This window comes from Ornithorhynchus anatinus, chromosome 1 (assembly GCF_004115215.2).
Source record: "Ornithorhynchus anatinus isolate Pmale09 chromosome 1, mOrnAna1.pri.v4, whole genome shotgun sequence".
In the NCBI taxonomy this organism is placed as follows: domain Eukaryota; kingdom Metazoa; phylum Chordata; class Mammalia; order Monotremata; family Ornithorhynchidae; genus Ornithorhynchus; species Ornithorhynchus anatinus.
In genome coordinates, this window is record NC_041728.1 from 53,125,928 (window position 1) to 53,138,746 (window position 12,819).

Here is a 12,819-nt window from a genome sequence, read left to right on the forward strand (position 1 = left end):
GTAAAAAGGGTTAAATCCTACTCCCTCTCTTAGACTGTGAGGGTCTGCGAGGGTTAGATTGAGTCCAACCTGAGTATTTTGTATCTACCCCAGGGCTTAGTACAGAGTTTGGTATGTTATAAATGCTTAACAAATTCCAAAAAAAAAAAAAGAAGCAGAACTGAGATTAGAACCCAGGCTCTCTGACACCCAGGCCCATGGTCTTTTTACTAGACAATGCTGCTTCTCCATCTTTAAGCTCAGGCCCTTAGTGAGAGGGTAGGGAGATGGGGGAAGTAAGCAAGAAAATACAAGGGGGAAGAAGAAGGAGCCTGATGAGGTCAGCTGGGACAGAGAAGTGGGGAGACTGGTGGGGACAGGGAGAAACTATCAGGGAAAGAGCAAGAATATTTTTTAAGTACCATAAATAGGTTTGTTAGAGTCATGAATTTATAAACCTCTCAAAGGAATTTAGCATTTCCAAGAACAAAATGCCTTCTGTATTTTAAATTATTTGACAGACTGGAAGGACCATATTGGGAGGGGGTTTTCCATTTGAAGACATGAGCCCATCCATTTTCCTAGGTGATGAATTAACATAGAAGGCAACAGAGTCTCTCATGGCACCTGAAGGAGAAATTGAGAGCAAATTCCCAAATATTCAATGGGAACTCATTTAGCATTCACTCCCACCCCTACCAAGGGTTCAGCATGTGAAAGGGGTCACTACTTTTAACTGTGTTTATCTTGAATTCCTCCTCTGAGTTGCTCAGTGACAGGCTGGCTTCCCCTCCAGCTGATCATTGCTGTTTTACACAAGAGAGACATTTGAGAGAAAAATGTACATTTCACACATACTTCGTTCTTGGAAAGAAAGATTGTAAGGAATTTCAGCTCTGAGCTATTACTCTAGATTTTCCAAGCTATTGCTCCAGATGGGCAAAATCTAAATTTGGGGTCATGAACCAGAAGTAGCTACTTTGCAGAATATTTTTTCAGAGAAAGTTCACATTGTTGCAAATAGAATATAATTCCCTTTAATAGCAAGAAAAGTTATAGAGAAAGATGACCAAGGGGGAGATCAATTGTTCTCCACTTTGACTGCAAGATTTTATTTTTACTAAAAAAATTCTGCATCATGCCACTTGGAGGTTTATGTTTATTTTATTTGCATATTTATTTATAATGAAGAAACTTGAGGGCTCGTGTTGTTAGGGTGAAAACGTCTGGAAGCTGATTGCTGATTGCTGATTGTCGATTTGTTTCGACCGGACTCAAGTAATGGTTCCTCTTGATGCATCGGGTAAATAGTCTGACTGGGTGTGTTTATTTTTGTATCAACGTGGTTTTGTAAATGTTACACAGGTTATATACAGTCCTGGGGCTCCTGGCTGATTGCCAGGAGAGGAAAAGACACCACAATCTGGTCTACTAGTGTGGTAGGGTATTTTTAAATCGGGCCTCTGATTAGCAAAGTTTCCTGAACGGAAGTCTTTTCTCTAAACCAGAGAAACAAGACTGTCCTGAGTGGATGCACTTGTACTGTACTACTAGGCAATAACCATCTGGGTATTTCTTCTCCAGGCCTTGGCGACATGGCAGTGTCCAACACCATTGGAAGCAACGTATTTGACATCTTAGTGGGCCTTGGAGTACCGTGGGGATTGCAGACTATGGTTGTGAATTATGGATCCACTGTACGTGTACATTTCTGACCTTTTAAATATGAAACTGGATTCTAGATTATTAAACTCATTAGAATAGTAATGGTGATGATACCATATATTTATATGCCAGTTTTTTAATAGTATTTGTTAAGCATGTACAGTGTGCCAGGCACTATTCTAAGTGCTGGAGTAGGTACAAGGTAATCAGGTTGGACCCAATCCATGTACCACATGAGGCTCACAGTTTTAATCCCCATTTTACTAGTAAGGTAACTCAGGAACAGAGAAATTAAGTGACTTGCCTAAGGTCACACAGCAGACTAGAGGTAGAGTTGGGACTAGAACCTAGGTCCTTCAGACTCCCAGGTTTGTGCTCTATCCACTAGGTTATGGTGCTTCTCTTTTTCCCAAAGAACTCAAGCCCTTTAACAAATGTTCCTATAAGATAGAGCTGGTTTGCCCATTTTACAGAGCAGGAAACCGAGGCCCAAAGGGATAAATTGGGAGTTGAAAATGTGCATTTCTATCAGAATTGCAAGAATTTCCAAGAAAAAATGTTCTTTCACATGGTCTCTGGTCATTTGTCCTGCCCCTGCCTTTCCTATTAATTTAGGTGATACCGCCATACTCCCTCTCTCATAAATCCATAACCTCAGCATTATCCCTGATTCATCTCTGTCTCATTTAACCCACATATTCAATCTGTCACCAAATCCTGTCAGTTCTGTCTCCACAACATCTCTAAAATCTGCCTTTTTTCTCTCCATCCAAACTACCATGCTAATCCAAGCACTTCTTATATCCCAGCTTGACTACTGCATCAACCTCCTCACTGCTTCCTGGATCTCCCTACTTCAGTCCTTACTTCACTCTGCTGCATGACCCCATAGGGGTCATTTTCCTAAAAAAATTTCAGCCCATGTCTCCCCACTCTTCAAAAACCTCCCCTCCACTTCCTCATCAAAAAGAAACTCCTCACCATTGGCTGTAAGGCTGTCAATCACCTTGACCCCTCCTACCTTACCTGTCTGACTTCCTACTACAACCCAGCCTGCACACTTCACTCCTCTAATGCCAGTTTAGTGACTGTACTGAGATCTCATCTATCTCACTGCCAACCTCTTGTCCACATTTCCCCACCGGCCTGGAACTCCCTCCCCCTTGGTGTTTGACAGGCCACCACTCTCCCACTGTAAAAGCCCTCTTAAAATCACAGCTCCTCCAAGAGGTCTTTCCTGACTGAGCTCTCAGTTCCTCTCCCTGCCTTTCCTTCTGCATCACCTGTGCACTTGGCTTTGTACCATTTAGGCACCCCACCACATTTATGTACATATCTTTAGACTCTGCCATTTCCCTTTCTGTCATTTATGGTAAAGTCTGTCTCTCCCTCTAGACTGTGATCTTCTGGCCAGTGATCATGTCTTCCAACCCTATTGAATTATTTTTTCCCAAGTGCTTAGTACCTACCTCTGCACACAGTAAGCACTCAATAAATATCATTGATTGATTTAAGATTGACTACGTCAGAACCAAAGAGAACGAATTTGTCTCAGAAGTCCCCACTAGTGCTAATTCTTTGAAGTGGGTGGTTATGTCATTACAAAGCAGAATTACAAACTTGGAAGCTGATTTTTGGAAGAAAGGTTGGGAAAAATACAAAACTTCTTTAAGAGGGGAGGGTGGATATGTTTAACAACCTGGTCTAGTGGATAGAGCACCGGCCTTGGTGTCAGAAGGACCTGGGTTCAAATCCCCACTCCACCATGAGTCTACTATGTGACCTTAGGCAAGTCACTTTACTTCTCAGTGCCTCAGTTACCCCATTTTTTCAAATGGGGTAATTAGGGATTAATACTGTGAGTCCCATGTGGGACAGGGAGTGGGTCCAACCCAATTACCTTGTTTCTACCCCAGTGCTTAGTTCAGTGCCTGACACATTGTAAGCATTTAACAAATACCATTATTATTATTATATTATTCTTTAGTTGTATGAAAGACATTTAAACTGTTTTACCTTCATTTTCATAGGTGAAGATAAATAGCAAAGGACTGGTCTACTCAGTTGTGCTTTTGCTGGGATCTGTAGCACTTACTGTAAGTTTTTTTTTTTAAATTTCTGTTTTAATGTGGAATCCTCATGTATGTTCCTTTTATATTTGGGAATCAGAGTGGCTTAGTGGAAAGAGTATGGGCTTGGAAGTCAGAGGACCTGGGTTCTAATTCTGACTCTGACAGTTGCCTCCTGTGTGATGTCAGGCAAGTCACCTAACTTCTCTGTTCCTCAATTTTCTTAACTGTAAAATAGGGATCCAAAATCTGTTTTCCGATCCAAAATCTGTTTTCCCTGCTACTTAGACTGTGAGCCCCATGTGGGACAGGGACTGTGAGTGACCTGATTAGCTTGTATTTACCCCAGAGCATAGAACAGTGTTTGACACAGGGTAAATGCTTAACAATTACCATAAAAAATGTATATATCAACTTACTGAAATACTTAAAATATCTTGGACAAGTACAGTCATTTTTTAAATTCTCCCTGTTCGTTTCTCTCTTCCTGCAATTATCTCCTCCTCCAACCTTCAACTTTTTCTGCCACTTCCTCTTTCTTGCTTTTGCCTATAACTTCCCTTCCTGTTCCACTACTCTGTCCTTCATATCTCCTCTCTATGCCTCTCCTCATTTTCCTTTCCATTCCTCATATTTCCCTTCACTTGATTTTCTTCTGATCTCTAGTCCTCTTGTAGGGAGTGCAATTTGTGTAACAAATGTTTGGTTGGATTACAGATGTGCCTAAGCAATCTATCGGATCTACCAATCCTTACCAATCTACCAATCCTTAGTAGAAGGGATTGAATTACAACTTGACATAATGCTTTGCCCCTGTGAGTCCATTATTGGTCAAGGATTGTCTCTATCTGTTGCTGAATTGTACATTCCGCTTAGTACAGTGCTCTGCACATAGTAAGCACTCAATAACATCTGCCAGTCGTAAGACACAATCTGACGCCAGCCTGGCACCTGCCCCCCACAGTCTGCTCCTTGGTCAGCTTCAGAGGGAGGGCCAGGGCATCCCGTGCCCCCGGCCCCTTGCCTCCAGGTTCAGCTGTGGAGGAAAGGACCAGAGGAAGAGGTCTTATAGTCAGGCATTTGTGAGCCGGGTTCCCACCCCTGGTACATTCCCCATGTCTGTGATCTATATGTATCCCCAAATGACTGAGATTGTGAGCCCCACGTGGGACAGGGATAGTATCCAATCTGATTAGCTTGTATCCACTCCAGCGCTTAGAGTAGTGCCTGGCATATAGTAAGCACTTAACAAATCCCATAAATAATCATTATTATTATCCCCAGTGGAGGAAATCACACATGTGTGTTTCCAGTAGTGGAAACCACGAACCAGAGACTCCGCCCTTCCTACTTCTGCTGTGAAGGTCAGCTATGGAGGAAGGGACCCAGGGAAGAGGTCTTGAAGCTGGGCGCTCACCCTTCTGGTCTGCTCCCTGCCCCTGCATTCCACATGCATCATAGGTAGACGAAACTACATGTCAGAGACTCCTCCACTCCCCCTGTCCCCACCGTGGGGATCAGCTCTGAACCTGGACCTGGGACAGATATGAAAGACATAATCAAAAGGAGGGCAGCTGCCTATTAATCAATTCCTAGGAAATTGAAAATGGGAGAAGAGCATCATTTAAGGAGTCTTAAAGTCTCTTCTTCGCCCACCCTTCCCACACCCACCCACTTTCAGTTCAGTGCAGGGCCATCCCCAATCCACACACCTGACATAGAGGGAGGTCTGGTAGCCTGGGTCCCTTCTTCTGAATCTGACCCCCAGGGTGGGTACAACAGGAAGAGGCTGCCCAGAGTCACGGAAGAATCTGCCTCCCTCTTCCCTGGTGCCATCCCCGGTCACAGGATCAGGCAACTTGGTCATTTAAACCATGAAAACGTTTGATCAGGAGCCAAACCATTTGATTAATATGTCATATCTCAAAATGCAACCATCCATCATGAAACTCTACCATCCTTTCAGGCCTCCCTGGTCCATCAAAAAACTGACATAAAGGACCAACACTTCCTTCTCTAGACTGTAAACCTGTTGTGAGCAGGGAACATGTCTTCTAATTCTGTTGTATTTTACTCTCCCAAGCACTTAGTACAATGCTCTGCACATAGTAAGCACTCAATAAATATCATTGATGGATTGATTGGACCCCCTTCTCTTCTTATCTTGTAGTTGCCTTGTATTCTCAGTTCTTTTCCCTGTGCCCTCTCTGTCACTCTTCCTGTCTTAAACCCTTTTTCAGTTTTGTTTTACTTTCTGGTCCCTCTGCCTTCTCTACCTTACCTGCTCTCTGCCTTTCTGTCGACTCTGCTTTCTTTCCCTACCTATAAAGGTACAAGGAACCACTGGGTGTGTACAAAAAATACTACAGTAGGAGATTTAAAGTGCTTACTGTGGGCCAAGCAAGCACTGTGCTAACCGTGGAGGTTGTTACCATATAAGCAGATTAGACATGGTTCTTGTTCCATGTGGGGCTCAAAGTCTGAAGGGGGAGGGAGAACAGGGCCTGAGAGCAGACTGCCCTCTTTCTTTAAGAATCCCACTTTGGCTACTATGAATATGCAAGAGGTAGATAGAGTTATAGTCATACAGTTAGTTACCTTGCTCCCTCCACAAGGCTCATACAAGTCACGAACTTCACAGATGCACAAGCATTTTGCCCCATTCTGGGACAGAGAGTCGGGTGACACTTTCTGGTTTATGGATTTACAGGAGAAGCAGCATGGCTCAGTGGAAAGAGCACGGGCTTTGGAGTCAGGGCTCATGAGTTCGAATCCCAGCTCTGCCACTTGTCGGCTGTGTGACTGTGGGCGAGTCACTTAACTTCTCTATGCCTCAGTTCCCTCATCTGTAAAATGGGGATTAAGACTGTGAGCCCCACGTGGGACAACCTGATTCCCCTATGTCTACCCCAGCGCTTAGAACAGTGCTCGGCACATAGTAAGCGCTTAACAAATACCAACATTATTAGATATCAGGTAAATGCCCAACCATGGGTTTGAAGGAGAAATAGAAATTAAGTTCTTCAGTTGTCCATGTTCTGGAGGGAAAGACGTGACATGGATAGTTGAAAGCCACAGCTAAACTATGACCCTCTTTTTAGCTATTAGTTTCCGCATTCTTGCCTACTAATGTCAAAGATGCAAAGTCCTCGCCCCATCCTGTTTGCCGCCTGGGGGAAGCACTACTATGAGGTGAATTGTCCGAAAAGTAAGCAGCAAGAGGGCAACGGAAGAGATGCGGAGCCTGGTTAATCCGTAAAAGGAAATTCTGCCGCAAGCGGAGTAGCCTTCAGCCCTTTATGGCAACATAGAGCTAGCCTTTGTTTTTGAAAATCGAGTCTATGTGACCAACTGTGATTGAAAATATTGTTGTGAGGCCACGGACACTCCCCTGCTGCATTATTTCCTCTTAAGGAGAAAACCTAGCTATATTAATGCACCCCAAACAGGGCCTGACACTGGCACCTAGGTCTTTGCTGGAAGACAGCAGCCCTCCTCCCGACTGCTGATCGGGTCACCCGGTATCAGTCATTCAGTTCCCATTGAGCACTCACTGTGTGCCCGGCACTGTTCTAGGCATTTGGGAGAGTACAGTGTAAGAATTGGTAGGCGTTCTCTGCCCACAGTGAGTTCATAGTCTTGAGGGATGTCCCTTTGGGATACCAGGGTTGAATTTGGCAGGGTCAGCAAATGTTTAGGGCACTTTTCTTAACCTCTCGCCCATTTGGGGTGAGCTGTGCATTCTAAATGGAGCTGATTTGACACCACTACTGCCTCTTCAGCAACCAGGTCACCAATAATATCCTGAGCTTCCTACTTGCGAAGGACTTTTGTTTAAGAGGAAGGGGAGCAGATATCCCATCGCCAGGATCCTAAGAGCTTGGATTACTCATCCAGTAGAGGGGGTGGATTGTAAACTCATCCTCTAGTCTCTGAGTTCCTTATCTCTGCTAATTCTGTTGTACTCTCCCAAGTACTTAGCACAGCTCTCAATAAATACCTTTGATTGATTGATGCTTTGCAGGGAGCCATCCATGCTTTCCTGCTCAATCCCCCTGGGGCTGAAAGGAAGATTTTTCAAAGGAAAACTCAAAACTTAAAAGTCACCTCCCTGAAACCACCCCCTTCTTTGCCACTTTCTTTTCTAATACCAGTCCTCTGTAGGACTTCCTCTTCTCTGGCCACCTGCCAACTGTGGAAGTGCCAGGTGGACTGTTTTCAGCCTCAGGGAGCTAGCAGGTCTAACATCCATCCAACTCTGCCACCTGGTTAGTCCTAGCCCCAGCCCTGCCTAAAACTTGTCCCCAGTGGGCCAACCAATTTTTAGTTTATGGGATGAGCTGAAGAGGCTTGTTGTAGAAGATGGATATTAGTGTGTCTTCTCCTCAGGGAGAGTTGGCTGCCTCTCCTGTCTTGTGCTCCTTTGGGACTAGGGCACGTAGGTCATGCTGAGTTGAAATCTCTGTTCAGTAACCAGCCATGCCATCCGAGGAGAGAATACCTGCACAGCTAAATGCTCATGGCCAGGCTACAGTCCAGAGCTCTCTCCTTTCCTGCTCTGGTTTTGTCAACTTTTTCCTTGAGAGATCTCAGAAAATAAAACCTTAGGTAAATGTTCAGTGAGCAGCTTTCCGACTTGGAAACATTCGTTTTGGGTGACATGGAGGGAGTGTTCCCCAGAGGCCTAACGCCAGCTTTCTGTACTTGCAGGTGCTTGGGATCCATCTAAATAAGTGGAAACTCGACAAGAAACTTGGCATCTACGTGTTGGTCCTGTATGCCGTTTTCTTGTGCTTTTCGATAATGATAGAGTTTAATGTCTTCACTTTTGTCAACTTGCCAATGTGCCGAGAAGATGATTAACTTGAAGCTATGGGCATGAGGGGGTCGGAGCTGTTTTGGAGACCGTGCCCGACAAATGGCGGGGGGCATTTTACTTCTCTGCTTTTTCATCTCCAAAGGAATGGCTTTCCTGCATTGCCACCTAGCAGTCAGCTCCGCCCTCTGATGGAAGGACAAGAAATGCCAGTGACATGAGTCGATCATGGAATTTTCCTCCTCTCTGGAGTTTCCTTCTCACAGACCCTTCCCTGGGACTGGTGTAAAGGAGCCTTACAATGACCGAGATGAAATTCTGAGGGTTCATTGTGACTTCCCGTCTCCTTGAAGCCCAAGAAGGTGAACTCAAGACAAGTGCACCCACACACCCTCAAAGAGACACACACTGCACCTTTATCTACTACAGCTCATCTTTCATCATCTGGTATTTACTATCTTGGAAGTAAGGCTACCCGGATCAGAATTCTGCTTGCTCAGTTAAGGCACAAGTCATATTTATTGAGTGTGTACTGTGTGCAGAGCACTGTGCTAAACAGTTGGGAGAGTACAATATAACAGAATTGGCAGAATGTGTCCACAAACGTTGCTTTCGAGTGGAACAGCAAGACCAGAATTTTGATTTTGTGACACAACACGCACAATTAAGAAAGTTTCTCTTCTCCAGTGTTTGACTTCTGGAGGAAGGATATTTACAAGTCTGAGCCTTGACTAAATGGTTTATCACTTTCTTTTGAAACATTTGAAAAACACAAACAGTTTCTTCAAAGGAAGATGTGAAAACTGTGAATGTTGTATCACTTTTGATGATGCACTCTGAGAATACTCTATAAATAGTTCAGAATAAAATATGTAATCATACTTGAAAATGTGTTACACCATTGGAAAAGAACATTTTACAAATCAAAAGCTAATATTAAGAATTGACGTTACAGGACATCTTATACTTGACACTAGAAAAGTTCAGTTTCATATTTGCAAGAAATCAATTCAGTTGCTAGACTGACTAAATGGAAAGTAGAATTAATGGCTAAAATTTCTTCTCACCTGCTCACATTCCAAACCTTCTCTATGCTGCAATGCACTGTGGATTTAGCTTTGTCATTTCATTGTTAATATTCTATTTTTGAAACTTCCATTCAGTTGCAGTTGTTGCTGCACCTCCTCAGACTTCATATAGATCTCTGGGCAATGCAGGGAATACTGGAGAATGACAAGAGTAGAAGATATCCTGGGGAAAAAAAAATCCTTCATCTGGTTGGATGGGGAAACTTAACAAGTCACCACTTATAGTAATTTAGAACTGAAAAACAACAACAACCACCTCATAAGATATTCTGTGTGACACTAATGGGCAATATGCTAATTCAAAATAAATTCCACAAAATAATTAGCATATTTTTAAACTGCCACATAGCTCTGAAATATATATTTAAAAGATATATGAATACAAACCAGTCAAGGTTTCTAAAAACAAGCACAATTAATTTTATAAATAGATTTTTTTTATTTTTTTAATGTTTATATGGTGAATCTATATCAGATTACTATTTGATGCATTTTTAAGCCTTGAATATTTTGCACTCAGAAGTACATAGGAGCTGCCCATAATTAAGTCCAGAAAAGAGTTTTTCATAAACCTCTGGAAAATATACCTTGGCTAACAATTTTCCTTTTGGCAGAACAAACCCAAATATAGCAACTCAACAGATAAATCCTCCTAAAGTGAGTTGTAGATGCTACTTTTCCTGAGTGATCAGGCTGTGCTGCTTATGTCTAGGCCTGACCACCTTTGAGTGAGGGACCACTTGCTCACGGCTGCTTCTCAGCGTGAGTATGAAAATCATTTGTGTCTCACTTGTAAGGCCTGTTAAACATAGGTTGAAAAAACAGGTAGGTGAGCATAACCTGCTCTCGCCTTTCTGTTCTTGAGAAAGGATGTCAGTATTAATAGCCGACCCAAGTTGAGGTTTTTGGTTTACTTCACTTTGTCGTTGCATTAGTCAGGTCTCAAGTAATGTTACATATGTGTTTCTGTTATTCAACAGGGGCAACTGGGTAATCTTTATATATATATGCATATATAAATGTATATATGTATATATATATATATTCATCATACAATTACCCAGATGCAGTGATGTGAGCGAGTTTCAAGGCCTCCAGGTGACCTCTGCATGCCAGAGGCGCACACCCTTCCCATGAGGAAGTCCATATAGGAGTAATCATTTCTTCCAGTTTCCTGTTGCAGACCTTCATTTTGGGGTGGCTAGCAAGGGAACCTCATGAGATATTTCCCAGAGTCTACGAGTCTCGGGTCCTCACCTAAGTTTCCTCCAAAGTCTCATGGCATAATGGATAGAGCATGGGCCTGGGAGTCAGAAGGTCATAGGTTCAAATCCAGGCTCTGCCACATGTCTGCTGTGTGACCTTGGGCAAGTCACTTTAAGTCTCTGTGCCTCAGTTATCTCATCTGTAAAATGTGAAATGAGACTGTGAGCTCCACATGGGACAGGGACCTTGTCCAACCCGATTTGCTTATATCCACCCCGGAGCTTAATACAGTGCTTGCCACACAGTAAGCCCTTTACAAATATCACAATTACTATTATTATTATTATTATCATCTGTGTGGATATAATTAGAGGGAATTTTAGCAGCAGTGACCAAAGAGAGCAAAGAGCAACAAGACCCAACGCTACCCCAAATCTCCTGATTTCCTCTCCAATATCTAGAAAGCAATTTCTGTCAAAGGCCAGTTGTCCATTTCAGAAAATCAATTTGATATTGTGGAAAGATTTCTTTTAAAATAATGGTTTGACAGAGACCTTGTAAACCCACAGTGACTCATAAGTACATTATTTTCAGAGTAGAAAATACCAGTTTTTATTTTTAATGGATAAAACATCATAGATGATTTTCTTTTGAACTTGTGCCAATGTAATTCCATTCAGAACACTACAAATTGAATATAGAATGTTAAAGGTGAAAGGATTCTTTTCAAAGAGAAGGGTAAATGAAGTACTGGAGAAATATGTCAGTATGGTAAAACTGTAAAAACTGCTTTTATTAACTTTGCAAATAGTGTTTTAATTGTGGCATGGCATCATGACCCCATTTAAATCCTGAAGCTGAATCAGTGGGAGTTCTGATGGATGAAGAAAACAAAAAAAACAACTTTCAATAGCCAAGGAGCTATAGAAGTTACCTTCAGAACAAGGCCTGCGAGCTTCAACCTCTTAGCATCCCTTCAATCCACAACTTCACCTGACGCTCTAGGTGAAACAGGAAGAGTCTGGAGCAAAAAAGTGCGACTGATTTCGAGTTCTGAGATGGCAGAGATTTGAACATCAGCACAGCTCGGTTTTCTACCCTCACTGTTCCAAGGCTCTGTTATCCACATCCTTCTGAACAGTTGGAGCCTGTAAACCAGCAGGCATTTTTCTGGCTTCCCAGCAGGGCATTCTGTAGATCCTAGCCTGGGCTGTGGTTAGCCTCTTTGTGATTTTTCCATGTATGTTTTCAGATGTTCACTAGACTTCTGTTATATTTTCTCCTTGTTTTTATTCCCCCTTTCTGGGCAGCTAATGGAATGTGTTCATTGCCTAATCTTCAAACATGGCAACAAAGATGAGCTCCCTATCACGGAAAGTGCAACCAAGTGGGTCTCACCAATGGGACGGTGGAGGTATTCTGCCAAAGATTTGTTAAGCACAGTCCTCCCTTGATGACTGCTAAACTCCATTTTCTTTTTGTTTCTATTTATTGCTCTTGTATATAAAACTCACTTCTCCAATGCTCTCCAAGTAATGTTGGCCAACTCAGCTCTCCAGAAATGGGCTTTGCCCTTCAGGGGTGGTGGGTTGTCATTTGGGAGTGAATTCAGGCATTCTGGGAGCCTCAGGGAACTAGCTGTCCTCTGTCATGGGTCCTAGGTCAATTAATCAGTGGTATTTATTGAGTGCTGACTATGAGCAGAGCACCATACTAAGCGCTTAGCCGAGTACAGTATAACAGAGTTGGTAGACACTTTCCCTTCTTGCCCTTCTTCCCTAGAACTGAAAAGAGAAAGACTCATCTAGATAAGCCCTATCAGTCTGCAGCTCTCTGTGACTCCTTTGTAGCCCAAGAAAGTTGATGCAGCTCGCTGAGCTCCTCGTTCCCCTGGTTTCAAAGTTAGGAAAGCCGAAGCCCAAGGGAGCTTGTCTTCTGAGTGTCTGAAGGTGAGAGAGAGCGGCTTCCATAATGGGCATACCATCCAAATTTACAA

The 12,819-nt window shown here is 43.0% G+C and overlaps 1 protein-coding gene across 1 annotated transcript in view; it reads left to right on the top strand.

Moving 5' to 3' along the window:
* Nucleotides 1-10,966, top strand: part of SLC24A4 (solute carrier family 24 member 4) — a 142,649-nt gene extending 131,683 nt beyond the window's left edge. The window contains exons 15-17 of the mRNA XM_007660533.3: nt 1,564-1,676; nt 3,675-3,740; nt 8,424-10,966. Of these exons, the coding sequence (XP_007658723.3) occupies nt 1,564-1,676; nt 3,675-3,740; nt 8,424-8,576 (332 nt within the window). The 3' untranslated portion in view covers nt 8,577-10,966. The remainder of the gene's footprint in view (nt 1-1,563; nt 1,677-3,674; nt 3,741-8,423) is intronic.
* The last annotated feature ends 1,853 nt before the right edge of the window (nt 10,967-12,819 follow it).